Consider the following 14,246-nt stretch of genomic DNA (forward strand, 5'->3'; position numbering starts at 1 on the left):
TTTAAAAAAGTAGTAAAATATATATGTGACATCACCTTTGGTTGGATTCAAACGATTGATTATGTTTTTGGGCGTTGACTCATAGCGTGTTAGTCACAAGACTATCGTAAATAATAATACATTTTTTTTAATGAATCTCATTTTAAACATTTAGTTTTAGTCATAGGCCACCATAATTGTTTCTACCAAAAACCATGTGTAGTCGAATGTCCATGTGAGGCTAGAAGTCCTTAGAATAATATCAATAACATGAAACATAATACCTTAGAAAAATTGAGAATTTCGAAATGTGATGCAAAATCGAATCTTTCTGCCATTTTATGAAAAGTTGAAAGCTAAGCTACACTCTTCAAGTTTACTCTGAATAAAAAACTAAGACATTTAGAATGAAATAAACTTAGGTGAAGAATGCGCCATGCAAAGCCGTTGTGCGACTACCACTTGGGTTTGCAGAGTCTCCCTAGTAGAGTCGCCAAACTATAAGATCGACCGGAAAAATTGCAATCTCAACTCCTCGACTCTACCTACAAGGTGTGTGGAGCTTTGAAGAAAACATTGTTCGTATGTTTTTGTAGGGTGTGCATGTGGCATCGTATGTCATGGCTTGTATTTGGAACAATCGTACCCTATTTAAATAGCTAGCCATCCGAGGGTTATAATTAAAATGCCTTCAGAATAGTCATACTTCGGTTCTTAAACTTGCATGGCTCACACTTGAAAGGTGCAACCTTGATTTTTGAGAATCGCCAACAAGTATTTTATTTGAGAAAATCCAAGTTAATAAAATGGAAAGTACAACGTCCTATACCCCTCCCCCCATTAGAAGTTATGGTTAAATATAAAACCCTATAGCTCCCCCATATGTTCATACTCAAGGTATATACGTTCCAAGAGTTTTGGTGTGTAATCTCTTTCACTTTACATTATTTACATATTATTAGACTTGGTGATGACTCTCAAACCATTATACAATCAATCAAAATGATTAATCAAATAATCAAACATATCAATTTAATTCTTGAATAATTAGCGACCACATAATATTTAATGTTGAACCCTTTTTAAAGTACCTCGGTGTCAAAGACACCGACCTTAAAGGCATAATGCACCACAATTCCTATCCCTCGATGTTAGAAACACCTTAAGTGCACGACGATACCAAAAATATAATTTATTCCTAGTATACAAAGACACTTAAATAGCTCCTTTCTCATGCTTTTTCGCGTCAATAAAAATTAAATGAACTATAATAAAATTCCTTTTTAATATTCCAAACCAAATTAAATAAACCTTCAAACATGCCAATAAAAATATGGTTCAATGACAATATTCCAATATCACCAATTCCGATAAATAATTTATTTCAACCAACCATACTTCATAAATATTTCACCAAAACCATTCTCAATTTAATCAATCCAATTTAAGTCACCAATCTCATTTCAATTCAACCATTCCAACCAATTCCTAGCATGACACTAACTTGGAAGAAATTAAATAAAACCTAGCATGTTTCTACACGCTTAAAAAATTTCCGAGTATGCGTACGTACCTCAAATAAGCCCTTTAAGTAGCCGAATACCCTACAACAATTCCCGAACCAAGTCTCCTACATAAAGGGACAATAATACTATATTAATTCCGAACCAAGTCTCCTACATAAAGGGACAAGTTCTAGCAATTTAAACTCACTTAAAACAACTTATAATAATCTGAAAATTATCTTAAAACCCTTAATTAAACTCTTCTTTAATTTATGGGTAATTATACCCTTTTTATAAAAAAACAAAAATAATACTTTAGGCAAAAACCCTTCAAAACTTCAGTAAAATATCACTTTTATGCTTAATTAATCCATAGAATCACGTAGATATATAAAATACATTAAAAATACGGGGTATTACATCTTCTCTTTCCCCCATCGCACGCCCCAATCCGACCGCCACCACCCCGATCCCACCCTAAACCACCTCGAAAAACCAACCCCACCCTGAATCGGCCACCGTCCCCTATTTTCCGCCCCCAAACCCTAAGCCCCACCCAAAACCACTTAGAAACCGTTAAACAACCTAGATACCGTATTGGGTGGTTGGTTTTCTAGGTGGTTTTGGGTGGGTTTTAGGGTTTGGGAGACCGGAAATAGGGGAGGGGGCCTTTTTTGGGGTGGTTCAAGGTGGGAGTGGTGGGTCGGGGGGAAAATGGGAGGAGAGGATATTTGTTGCGGGGTGGGGGGGGGGGGGGGAAGGGGGAAAGATGAGGGGGCAAGGGTCACTGACGGGGGGTGGGAGAGTACCATCGGCCGGGAGTGGGTGAGCTGGGTACGACCGAAAATGGGTGGGGAGGTTGCCGCAGGGGTTGGGGGGCTGGTGGCTGGGTGGAGTTGGGGAAGGGGTTTTGGTATTTTTTATTTATTATTTTTGTAATAATTTAATTATTAAAAAAAATTAGAAAACTAACTATGGTCAAGGATTTTTATTAAATTAGATATTATATTTGGTAATCAATAACACAATGTTACTATGATAATTGTTTTTTTTTTGTTATTTTTTTTTTCCAATTTACCAAAGAGAAAAAGAGAAAATTGGGTGTTACCAAAGAGAATTTCCTTTAAAATTACCATAAAGTTCTGTAAAGTTACCTTTAAATTGACCGTCTTACAATAAAATTATTGTAAGCCCGTCTTATACTAGAGTTATTGTTTTTACTAATTCGTCTAAAACTCTAAAAAATGAAGCAAGTACTCCCTTCGTTTTTAAATACTTGCTTCACTTTTCATTTTCGGCTGTTATTTAATACTTACTCCATTTCCTAATTTAGAAGACTTTTACAATACTAGGGTGTTCTACGCGCGCTTCGCGCGCATGCTAGTTGGAATTATAGGTTGTAATCCTTGTCTTGAGATGTCGCAATGTGATGGTTTTTTTTTTCAAAAAGGTAATGAGTTTAAAAATTAATTTATGTTCGGGTGCTTGTTACATGTTCTTGAAGTAGTGTTTTTTTTTTTGACACGAAGCAAAAGAGTAGTATTAAAATTAACAAGAGTTCACCTTATCAGCTAGGACAAGGAGAAGAACAGAGAACTCACACTCCTCCATCCAAATTTTCTCCTCATTATAAGATAGAGAGAGCTTTGCAATGGAGTCAGCAACCTTATTACATCATCTAGGAAAGAAAGAAAAAACATAAGAGTCAAGCTTGCTAACAACATTAAGAGTGTCAAGCATGATCATCTCCACGGGGGTTCTTTCATGTGATTGTGATTCAAGGAGCTTCAATAAGGGAAGACAATCAGTCGTAATTTCCAACTTTCTGAAACCTGCATCAAACGCATAGCTTATCCCAAACAGAGCAGTTTCAGCTTCGGCCTTAAGAACACTACATTGTCTTGCTAGGGGCTTGCTGCCAGACATTAAAACATCAACCCACTGATCACGTACAACCATACCAAAACCCACCTTTCCATCTTTGCTCACAGCCGCATCAATATTTAGCTTGAAAATGTCAGGATCAGGTGGTATCCAAGACTGTTCAGAGGGAGCATCACTTGCTGTTAATTAAAGGGCCACTTTCTCTGAGTTGAGCTGCTTCAAATTCGCCAAATGTTGAGAGTTTTTCTGCAAAATTAAAGATCAATAAAGTCAACACCTTAACTAAAGGAAACAAATGCCATTATAATTACAAGCTACTAAAAGACATAATTTGCCAAAAAAATATTATTACTCAAATATATATAATCCCATAAACGATTTGTTCCTTGTATTCTCACTTTCAAACCATCATATTCAACAGAGTAAGAAAGTTTCAAAGGTTAGATTAGAGTTAAGAAAAATATAGAAAATTATCACTTCAATCAATGCCTCGATTTTTTACACCCATTGATAAAACAAAGAGCTAAAACTCTAAGAGCTCACTCAATTTGTCAATCATAAGGTTGAAGGTTACATAGGATATCATTGTCTTAGTATAGAATGGGTCATTACTACTTCTAAATACAAATGTCAAAGGTAAAATTTTCACAATCAATTACAATTGTAACAATTAAAACTCTACCAGAGGTTATTGATTTCCCAGTGCATCCCTTTCGCCCGAGGCTTCACCATCCTTAGCAGACCCCCTTGTATCGCCCTATTAAAATTCACAACCACCAAACTCAAAGAAAGCAATATTAACTATCAAATCATTTCATGGATATAGATACCCAGATGAATCAAAAGGGCGAAAAATCCTCAATAGTTCGATTTTTCAATCAAATTTGAGAGAATTAATTGAGAAAAGTAACCAGAAAAACATAGCACAAAAAGGATTCGTGGATTTCAACGAAAATTAAAGCTATATCCCAGATTGTCCAAAGATATGGGTGATTATAAAAAGGATAAACATTTTACCTCAAGAAGTTGGTTTAATGGTGGAGATTAAGCTCAAAACACGCTGTACGCCTTCAATGGACAATAAACCCTAGAAATAGCCCAAATTAATCAATAGTTCAATAATTCACATTGGAAGAACCCTAAATTGAGTATACTGTAAAATTAAATAGAAAATTAATATGAAGTTTTGATTTTAATGGGGACGAAATTAGGGATTGAAATGGGGTAAACTTGCCAACAAATTCGCTGACTATATTTGCTAAATCATTACCCCATTGCAATGAAAAAGTTTGCTAATAAATCATTATAGAAGAGGAATTGTGCTTGCATTTCCTAATGGGGTAAACTTGCAAAATTTACGAACCCCAGAGCCATAATTGCTAAATCATTCAAGAAAAAATTCTTAACCTTTCTGCTTCTCAACCAGCAAACAAAAAATAACAGCGAAATTGAGTATTAGATCTAACCCTAAAAGGGTAGCAAATATTACAACTGAAATGAAGAAAAGAGGAATTACCTTGATTCGAAGAGGACAAATAAGGTGGGTTGATGATTTATTTGAGGGTAAATGATCACATCCGCCACCATTTCAACACCACCAAAAAAATTGCCAAACAAAAACCCTAACCCTAAATCACCACAGATCGAAAATTTAAGTTAATTTCGGAATTAAGAAACCAAAAGAATTTTAAAACCCTATACCTAAAAGAAATTAATGTGAAATAAAAAAATTCACTCTATCCATCTTACCTTAGCTTCAATGGTGGATATTCAATGGAAAAATCGGAGTAAGCTTCAATGGAAGACTGAAAGTGGAAGGAAAATAGAAGAGGAAAGAGAAAGAGAGTAGGAGGAGAGAGAACGGGGAGTATGCTTCAATGGAATCAAACAAGAAAATTGAGAGACTGAGAGTAAATCAGGGAAAAAGAAAAATGAGGAGAAAGACTGAAAAGTATGGAGGAGAGAGACCACCCATGTGCACATGTAAATAATTAGAGGGTAAAATAGTCCAGCCATTGTAGATAAGGAATTTTTAGGCTAAAATACATGGGTAATTTCGCCTTGGCACTGTTCATAAGCATTCCAACCTTTGAGCAATTCTAATTTGTGCTCCCTCGCTTTTATAGGGTAGGGATATAATTCATTTCTTTCAACTAGTGGATCAAACATAAATCATGCTCCCTTCATTTTTTTTTTTTTTTTTTTACACAGAATTTTAGGAGTGTAATATTATATTGTGAGTGGGTGAATAGTTTATTATAGTGAGAGTAAGATAGGGACCATGTAAGAGAATGTATGTGAGGAAGAGTATATATTTTACTCCCTCCGTTCCCATTTGCTTATTAAGTTTTCATTTTGGGTACCGGTGTTCCTATTTAATCATTACATTTAGGATTTTTCTATTTTACTCCCTCCGTTTTTAAATTGCTCCACTTTTCTTTTCCGATCGTTTTTAAATACTTGCTCCATTTCCTTTTTTGGAAAGCTTTTACAATATTTAATTAATTTCTCTCACCTAGTGGACCCAACATATATTCTTCCTCCTCCAATTATCTCCACTACTTTTACTTTATACAATTTTTTATTCTTCCGCCCACCCCACTACCACCAAATTTTATTACTTTCTTCAATTTCTCCTAAAACTCCGCGTATGGAGAAATTAAATGAAGCAAGTATTTAAAAACGAAGGGAGTAAGACATAAAATTTGGACTACTTTACCCTTGATTTTTTTTATCATCTCATATTGCCCTCAATTTTACATGTGATAGTGTACTTTTTCCAATTTTATATTAGATGGGTACTAATTTCAATGTTCATTATTACTTTCTCTCTCCTCACTCTTCTTCAACCTTTTCTTTTTCATTATTTTTTGGTAGTAATAGTCTCCTTTACCATCTCCCAATGAATTATGATGGCAAAAATGATTCATTGTACTCATTTAATTAATTTTCCTAAATAACCGCGCATAATTCTAAACGTAAAGAACAAAAGGGAACAAAGGGAGTATAATATAAGTGGGGACCATGTTGGAGAGAGAAATGATAAAGTTATTTAAGTGGGGTTTAAAGTAGGAGAGAGAAATAATAAAATATAGTATAAAGTTACTAAATAAGGAAGTAATGCATTTATAAAAACACCCTTAAAAAGGAAGTGATGCATTTAAAAAAAAACGGAAGGAGTATTTTATTAATTTCATAATCTCATCCAATCCTCTCAAATACTTTTGTTTTTTACAATATTTTATTCTTCCATCTACCCCGTTACCTTCATATTTTCTCCAATTTCTCCTAAAATTTTGCAGATGGAGAAATGTAGCAAGTATTAAAAAACCGAGGAAAGAGTATTATAATAAAATATGGAGGGAGTATTCCGATAGTTTATGTACGTGCAATAGAAAAATGACGCGTAATGGTTGCCGCTACAGTTTCAATCAAAAATGCTGAAACCAAAGTAAAGGTGTCCCCACTATCCTCCTACCAGTGGGTAGATCTGTTCTCTCTTTCTTGCATTTCATTCTTCTCATCAATTTTGCATATAAATACTCACTTCTTCACCCCGCCCTTCTTACCTTTCTTCCTTTTCTCCCGCATCTCTTTCTCTAGTCAACTATACTCTCTTATTACAGGTATTTTCTCTTCTTCTTTGATCTATAACTTTTGTTTTCTTGCTCATTTTCCATTTTAAATGTACTTTTTTAATCTTAAGCTTCATGGGTTTTCTCTATTTTGGAGTATTTTGTTTGAGTTTGGTTTTGAATTTGATTTGATCTGTTTCTGTTTTATTGCTTGTTGTTATTATTTGTTTGATTTAGTGCTTTGGATCTAGTATTGATTCATGCATTGGATGTATTATGGTGTTGCAATTTTAAGCATGCTGACATCTTATTTAGATCTGTCATATGATACGATTTTGAATGATTTGATTAATGAAATTCTGTTTTTAATCACAAATAAGGTAATTACAGTTGATTTGCTAATTGGGTTTCATTTGTTTTAAAGTAAATGTTAGATCTTGAATGTTATGTTGGAAATCTTAAGAGTTCAGAAAAATAGGTGTTTGTTTGATTGATTTGTTTCCTTATACTATGGTGCTTTCATTGGATCACACTTCAATTTTCAATGTTTAAAGCATGGCATTGATCGGGATCAACCGACATTGACTTATGGATTTGATCCATTCATCCATTCTGTATCAATCACAATAGTATGGAATGTTGTTGGTGTTTCATGGAATAAAGTATATGCTATTAATTATTAGTGTCTGTTAATTAATGTATTAGGTGAGATTTGTTTGATTATGTTGGTATATGACCGTTTGAGTCAGACGGTTTAGAGATCTGGTTGATCATTACTCTCTACCTGTTAAAATCAATAAATAAATCGGATCTAGACGTGTTTATTATGTGAAAGTGTGAAACACGTAGTGATCATTGATTATTATTACTGATGAAAAGAAAGTCAAGTAAATCTGGAATTTAAGATTGTATTTTTTTCAAGTCGGGTGTTTTCTGTATTGTCGAAGATTGGTTTGCCCTTTACATTCTGTCATTTTCATGCATGATCAATTTGTTCTGTTTTATTGCAGATAGTAAAAATGGTGAAGATTTGCTGTATTGGGGCTGGTTATGTGGGAGGCCCTACTATGGCCGTGATAGCACTAAAGTGCCCAAAGATCGAAGTTGTAGTGGTTGATATCTCTGTGTCTCGGATCACTGCATGGAATAGTGACCAGCTTCCAATCTATGAGCCTGGTCTAGAAGATGTAGTTAAGGAATGCCGTGGGAGGAACCTTTTCTTCAGCACTGATGTTGAAAAGCATGTTGCTGAGGCCGACATTGTTTTTGTCTCTGTAAATACCCCGACCAAAACCACAGGTCTTGGAGCAGGCAAAGCTGCTGATTTGACCTACTGGGAGAGTGCTGCCCGTATGATTGCTGATGTTTCAAAGTCTGACAAAATCGTTGTTGAGAAATCAACTGTGCCTGTGAAAACTGCTGAGGCAATCGAAAAGATTCTGACACACAACAGCAAAGGAATCAAATACCAGATCCTCTCAAATCCCGAGTTCCTTGCTGAAGGTACTGCTATTCAGGACCTTTTTAACCCTGACAGGGTTCTCATTGGTGGTCGGGAAACCCCAGAGGGCCTGAAGGCAGTCCAGTCATTAAAGGAAGTGTATGCTCAATGGGTTCCTGAGGACCAGATCTTGACCACTAATCTTTGGTCTGCTGAGCTCTCAAAGCTTGCTGCCAACGCCTTCTTAGCACAGAGGATTTCATCTGTGAATGCAATGTCAGCACTCTGTGAGGCAACCGGAGCAGATGTTACCGAAGTAGCATATGCTGTTGGTAAGGACACTAGGATTGGGTCCAAGTTTTTGAACGCTAGTGTTGGTTTTGGTGGGTCTTGCTTCCAGAAAGACATTCTGAACTTGGTATACATCTGTGAGTGCAACGGCCTCCCTGAGGTGGCTGAGTACTGGAAACAGGTCATCAAGGTCAATGATTACCAGAAGACCCGTTTTGTGAACAGGGTTGTTGCCTCCATGTTCAACACTGTTTCAAACAAAAAGATTGCTGTTCTTGGATTTGCATTCAAGAAGGATACAGGTGATACTAGGGAGACACCCGCCATTGATGTGTGCAAGGGGTTGTTGGGAGACAAGGCGAGGTTGAGCATCTATGACCCACAAGTTACAGAGGACCAGATTCAGCGGGATCTTACCATGAAAAAGTTCGACTGGGACCACCCCATTCACCTCCAGCCCACAAGTCCGACAACTGTGAAGCAAGTCAGCGTGGTTTGGGATGCTTATGAGGCCACAAAAGATGCTCATGCTGTCTGCATTCTGACAGAATGGGATGAATTCAAGAAACTTGATTACAAGAGGATTTTTGACAACATGCAGAAGCCAGCTTTTGTGTTCGATGGAAGGAACATCGTGAATGCTGATGAGCTGAGGCAGATTGGGTTCATCGTGTACTCGATTGGTAAGCCTTTGGATCCCTGGCTGAAGGACATGCCTGCTGTGGCTTAGGTTTTGGTTAAGAGGTCTTTTCTGGGGTGCAGATTTGAGAGTTCATATCAGGATTCAATTTAGTTTCATTCATTCATATCTAGTGCTCTTCTAAGCTGTTGTACTTTTAATTTTCTTTTTTATATTGTTCGCCGTGCCCCAAAATATGTTCATTTACCAGGAACACAACCAGCTTTGCAGACTTGGTTGCGTTCCTATATTTTACCTTGAATTGTATTTTTGATGCTGCAGCCTTTTGATAGAAATATGTATCTCCAATTTATGGACTTTCTTGTAACTTGTATTGAGTTAAAAAATAATTAGATGTTCACACTTGTTTTTATAGCTGAAGATTGTTGGAATTATACATGTTGATTCCATGAAAAACATTAGACAAATCAAGAACTTTCCTGGAACAACTTTGATCGCCATACTCAAGTCAAAGACTTATCCTCCTTCGGTTGTGCCTTGGTTTGGTACCCACTGTCTTAGAAGCGATATACGCCACCACCGGTATAGGTATCCTAGTGACGCATGCCGTTAAGCTTTATACAACGACTTTTGCAATCCGTGTACCTGAATTCAAAGGTTGAAATTGCTCGAGAACTGTTCAGATTTCAAAGGATAGGTTTGTGTTAAATGTGTTTAGGGTTTTTCGAAAAAATAAATATTTTATTGAAGAGGATCTTGTTTGTATTTATAAAGTTCCAATACAAGAAACCAATAAATCCAAACAACTTAATAGTTTATGTTGTGCCCAATTAGGCCCAATTGAGAGCCACTCTAAACAATATCTACACACACGGTCATGTAGAAGAGGGTACACGATCGTGTAGACATATGGTCGTCTGCAAAACCACACAACCGTGTAAAGTAAGGTACACGACCATGTAGCGGATATTTGTACAACAATGAGTTTTCAACTAAGGAGTTACTCTCACCTGCTCGATCGTACAAACCCGATTAAGTCTGAGATAAAACCTTTTCAGTTGCATTACTAACTACAACAACCCCCACTAATGCAAACGGACTAGAGATCATGAAATCAGAATAGTAAATGAAAGTCTTAGTACTTAAATGCTAGTATCCAGAGAGTTGAACTAACACATTAGTGCATAAGGTTTTCAACACTTCCCTAGTGAGTATCCTAAGATTTGAACTCCTAGAAGAGGAAGGGACATTGCAAATACATACCTTGGCTTTGGAGCTTAAGCTAGCAATTCCGCAAATTTGGCTACTCCTTGGAAACTAATGAGTACTTCAAGAGAACCATGCTTGTTCTTCCTAGAAGAGCGCCACTCTTCATACTCACGCAAGTGTTGCTGTGTGAACTTACTTCACACACTCTACCAAATCCGAGAACTATTCATGCAAATATGTGCAACTCACAATATTTTGCAAATACAAGGACTATTCATGCATCGGAGTTTCAACATTAAGAACAATTTAGTTCATCATCTTTCAACATTTTCGATGCACCTATCCTGCTCAGCGAGCCATGAACTAGGCCAGGCGTAGCATTAAGGGCTAATCCCAACCTCATCTCTTCGATATCTCTTAGTTACAGGTCACTTAAAAGTTAAGACCACCATCACTCCTTACTCTTGATTACCAGGATAGAGGTATTAAAAGTTATACTCAGCCTGTTTTCTTGAATCTACCTGTTCACAACCACACTCGAACAAAGTTGGAATCAACATACACAAACAGTGTATAACTAGGTTAGGTCCCGTGCCATGCACTTATTGTAATCCCCCGTATTTTTAAATATATTATTAATGAAATTATATTTTATTCATGATATTTATTTGTGTTTTTTCGGATTTAATTTCAAAAGTTTCAAATTATTTTTTGGGGTTGATAAACGATTTTATTACAAATAACTTTTATAAACCTTCCTTCTATAATTTATGTCCAACAAACAAAGCCAAACCCACTTTACTTTCTTAATTGACCCATTAATTTTATGAGGCCCAATATCCCTACTTACCCTAGTACCCTCTCTCCTATAAATACCCCATACATCCCCAAAAAATTCCCCACTCAAAAGGTTAGTCTTATTTTCTTTCTCCTTTGTTTTATTAATTTGTGTAATTATAATTATTGATTTTGGGTTTTGATTTTATTGTTTGAAATTAATTTAATTAGTATCAAATTGTATTTTAATGATTAAACTTTATAATATCAGATTTTATAAATGTTATAATTTTCAGATTTTGTAAATTTTGTAACCTAGGGTTTTTAATTATTAAAAATCATGATTTTAGGGTTTTTATGAACAATTGATTTAGGGCTTTTATAGTAATGATGTTTTGAAATTTTGGTGATTATAAATACTAATTAGTTTAACTTAATTCCAGATTAATTGGAACACGTAAATTCGTGTTTTAATTTTTAGATTTTCGTTCGTTAATACTAATCCCGTTTTAATCCCGATCAAGTTCTGAACTCATCCGATTTTGATTAAAAAGAAGTAGTGTTTTCCATGTGGAAACGATGTTTTAAGAAAGACTCACTACCTTTAGTAGTGAGCACCACCCTCTCGTGGCCAAATTCAGCCTCTAAATATGATTTTCGGGCAGTTTTTGATTTTTAACGAAGTTTTTTTATGCTTAAAATTTATCCTTGAGTTTGATTAATAAAATTAATTATATTTTAAAGTTAATTAAGCATAAATATATGTTTTTTTTATTGAAGTTTTAATAGGTTTTTCATCATATTATATAGTTGGAAATTACTTGGGTTAGTAATTTTAATTGTTGGTTGTTTTCTAGGAAGTGATTATTCCCTAGGAGAATTTTAAGTGATCAAAAGTGGCACAAAGGATTGTTTATACGAGGAACGTACATGTCTATTTCGTTGTAAGTAGTATCATGTTTAGGTACCAAAAAGGAAAGAACTTAGTTTCATGATTAGAGAACACTTGGATGGAAATTGTTTGATTATATATTTAATTAATTCATGTATTTATGTTTATGAGGCATGTTTTGGTGAATTAATTATGCTTGTATGGAATTATGGATGCAAGTATGTTGAATTATATTGGATTAATTGTTTGTATTTAAGTGGAATGAATTTATTAATTATTCCACCAGGTTGTTATTTATTTTATTTATTACTCAATCATGACTTGTTAGTATGTTGAGTAAAGGTGGATTAAGCCGAATGACTAGGTGAGTTGACTATGTTCAACAATTTTGGATAATTTGGAAATTTAATGGAATTAAAGGTTAACTTGTGATGTGATCACCATTGTCCTAAATAAGAATTGATGTATGATTGTTATGTATGGTCTTCTTGAATGAGTCGGCTATTAATTAAAATTGTAATCACGTAAAGTAAAATATGGATGAGCTATAAAACTCTGGAAAGCGTGCACTTCTAGAGTATTGACAATTATGGGTTGGGGTACACGGTGGTAGCCCGTGGCTTTCCGAGGCTTGTTTGATCAACATGTCTTCTTTTCTTTTGGTATTTACATTTTATTTATAATGAAAGTTAGATGGGATCCTAGGCTAACTTTGTGAGAATAGAGTCGCGCCCATTCTTGCATCGCGCTAAACTTTATTTTAATGGTCATTTGGGACCAAAATGATTTGGTGGTTGGAAAACCTCGTCTATTGCTTACTCCAAACTAAATTAATTAAATTACATATAGAGTCAAGTGTTTGGAATTAGTTAGTAAGTATGTTGAGTCAATTAAATTATTTAAGTGTGGAGTCTTGATTATTGAATTCACATTGTATGTTTATTTACTTTAATTAATTGAGCATGTTAGGTTTTGTACGTTGTAGCTTGTATGTACTCAGCTTTGCTGATTGCGTGCTTTTGTGTGTTTTCTTCTGGTCATGGCCTTCGCCTTTCAATTACCCTGTGATGATCCAATTATTACACTTGTATTATTGGGGAGCAGTATGCACATGTTAGCTTGATGATGTGAAGTTCAGGGATTTGACAAACGCATTGTTAAGGGATTGGTGTGATTGAGAGTATTCGATTCTTGTGTTGAACTTATTTATGCTTTGCTATTTCGTTTATGTCTTGGATTTTGATTATTGGTATGGTTCCAATTTGTAAGCTTTGACTTATTGATTTTCTAAACTATGTTATTTTAAATACTTAAGTTTGATTTTCCGCTGCGATACTTTGATAAAGCCTTAATGTTTTAACATGTGGCGGTAACATGCCAATGGTTCTCCACTATTTTATTTAAATTAAGTGGTTTGAAAAAGGGAGAATTATTGGGGTGTTACAAGTATATTGTAATATTCATTATTAACTTTGCATTATATTTAATTAAAATAAAATGAGCCTTTTAATCATTTGTTCTTATAGGAATTACAATCATTTTGTTGTATACTCGTATTGACACTTTGCTCTTATAGAAATATGTAGTAGAATGAGTTTTCTCAAAAAGAAATTAAGAATACTCATACTAAATAGTAGAAGAAGAAGATGATACAAATACCTAGTAAATTCTTTTGTGTCTAATTCAGTAGTTATTGTCAAGTAAATGAATGAAGATTATATCTCTATAAAAAAGTATTCTCAAAAGATTGCGTTTTTTTAAGACTTATATGTTGTCAAAACACATACCTTAGATAGTGGCATATCCATCTTTAGAATACAAAAGATCGTTAATCATTTTATACACTTAACTATGACAATTATTATGATGTAATAATTTTCTAAAAAACTAAAGGCACACCAGAAATTAACACGTGTCATTGAATACCTATTCATCTAGTAGAACCATCTTTAGAGAATATACATCATTTGCATTATTAAAAGATGGAATAGTCCATATAAGTAGATAACCCTAGCTTGTATAGTAATATTTTCATTCGACAGATTGATATTTT

The 14,246-nt window shown here is 34.7% G+C and overlaps 1 protein-coding gene and 1 long non-coding RNA gene across 2 annotated transcripts; one reads left to right on the top strand and one right to left on the bottom strand.

The window, feature by feature from the left end:
- Window positions 1-2,981: 2,981 nt before the first annotated feature.
- LOC145595308 (uncharacterized) lies at window positions 2,982-5,361 on the bottom strand. The gene is made up of 5 exons (XR_014102932.1): window positions 5,118-5,361; window positions 4,885-4,996; window positions 4,386-4,455; window positions 4,051-4,125; window positions 2,982-3,614 (listed from the first exon to the last, which is right to left on the bottom strand). It is a non-coding gene; the product is annotated as an uncharacterized LOC145595308 (long non-coding RNA).
- A 1,477-nt stretch (window positions 5,362-6,838) lies between these two features.
- On the top strand, window positions 6,839-9,729 carry LOC145593600 (UDP-glucose 6-dehydrogenase 1). Its single transcript, XM_081649876.1, has 2 exons — window positions 6,839-6,994; window positions 7,954-9,729. The coding sequence occupies exon 2, from the start codon at window positions 7,963-7,965 to the stop codon at window positions 9,403-9,405; it is 1,443 nt and encodes a 480-aa protein (XP_081506002.1). The 5' UTR covers window positions 6,839-6,994; window positions 7,954-7,962; the 3' UTR covers window positions 9,406-9,729.
- The last annotated feature ends 4,517 nt before the right edge of the window (window positions 9,730-14,246 follow it).

Source organism: Chenopodium album, chromosome 19, assembly GCF_948465745.1.
Source record: "Chenopodium album chromosome 19, dcCheAlbu1.1, whole genome shotgun sequence".
Classification (NCBI taxonomy): domain Eukaryota; kingdom Viridiplantae; phylum Streptophyta; class Magnoliopsida; order Caryophyllales; family Amaranthaceae; genus Chenopodium; species Chenopodium album.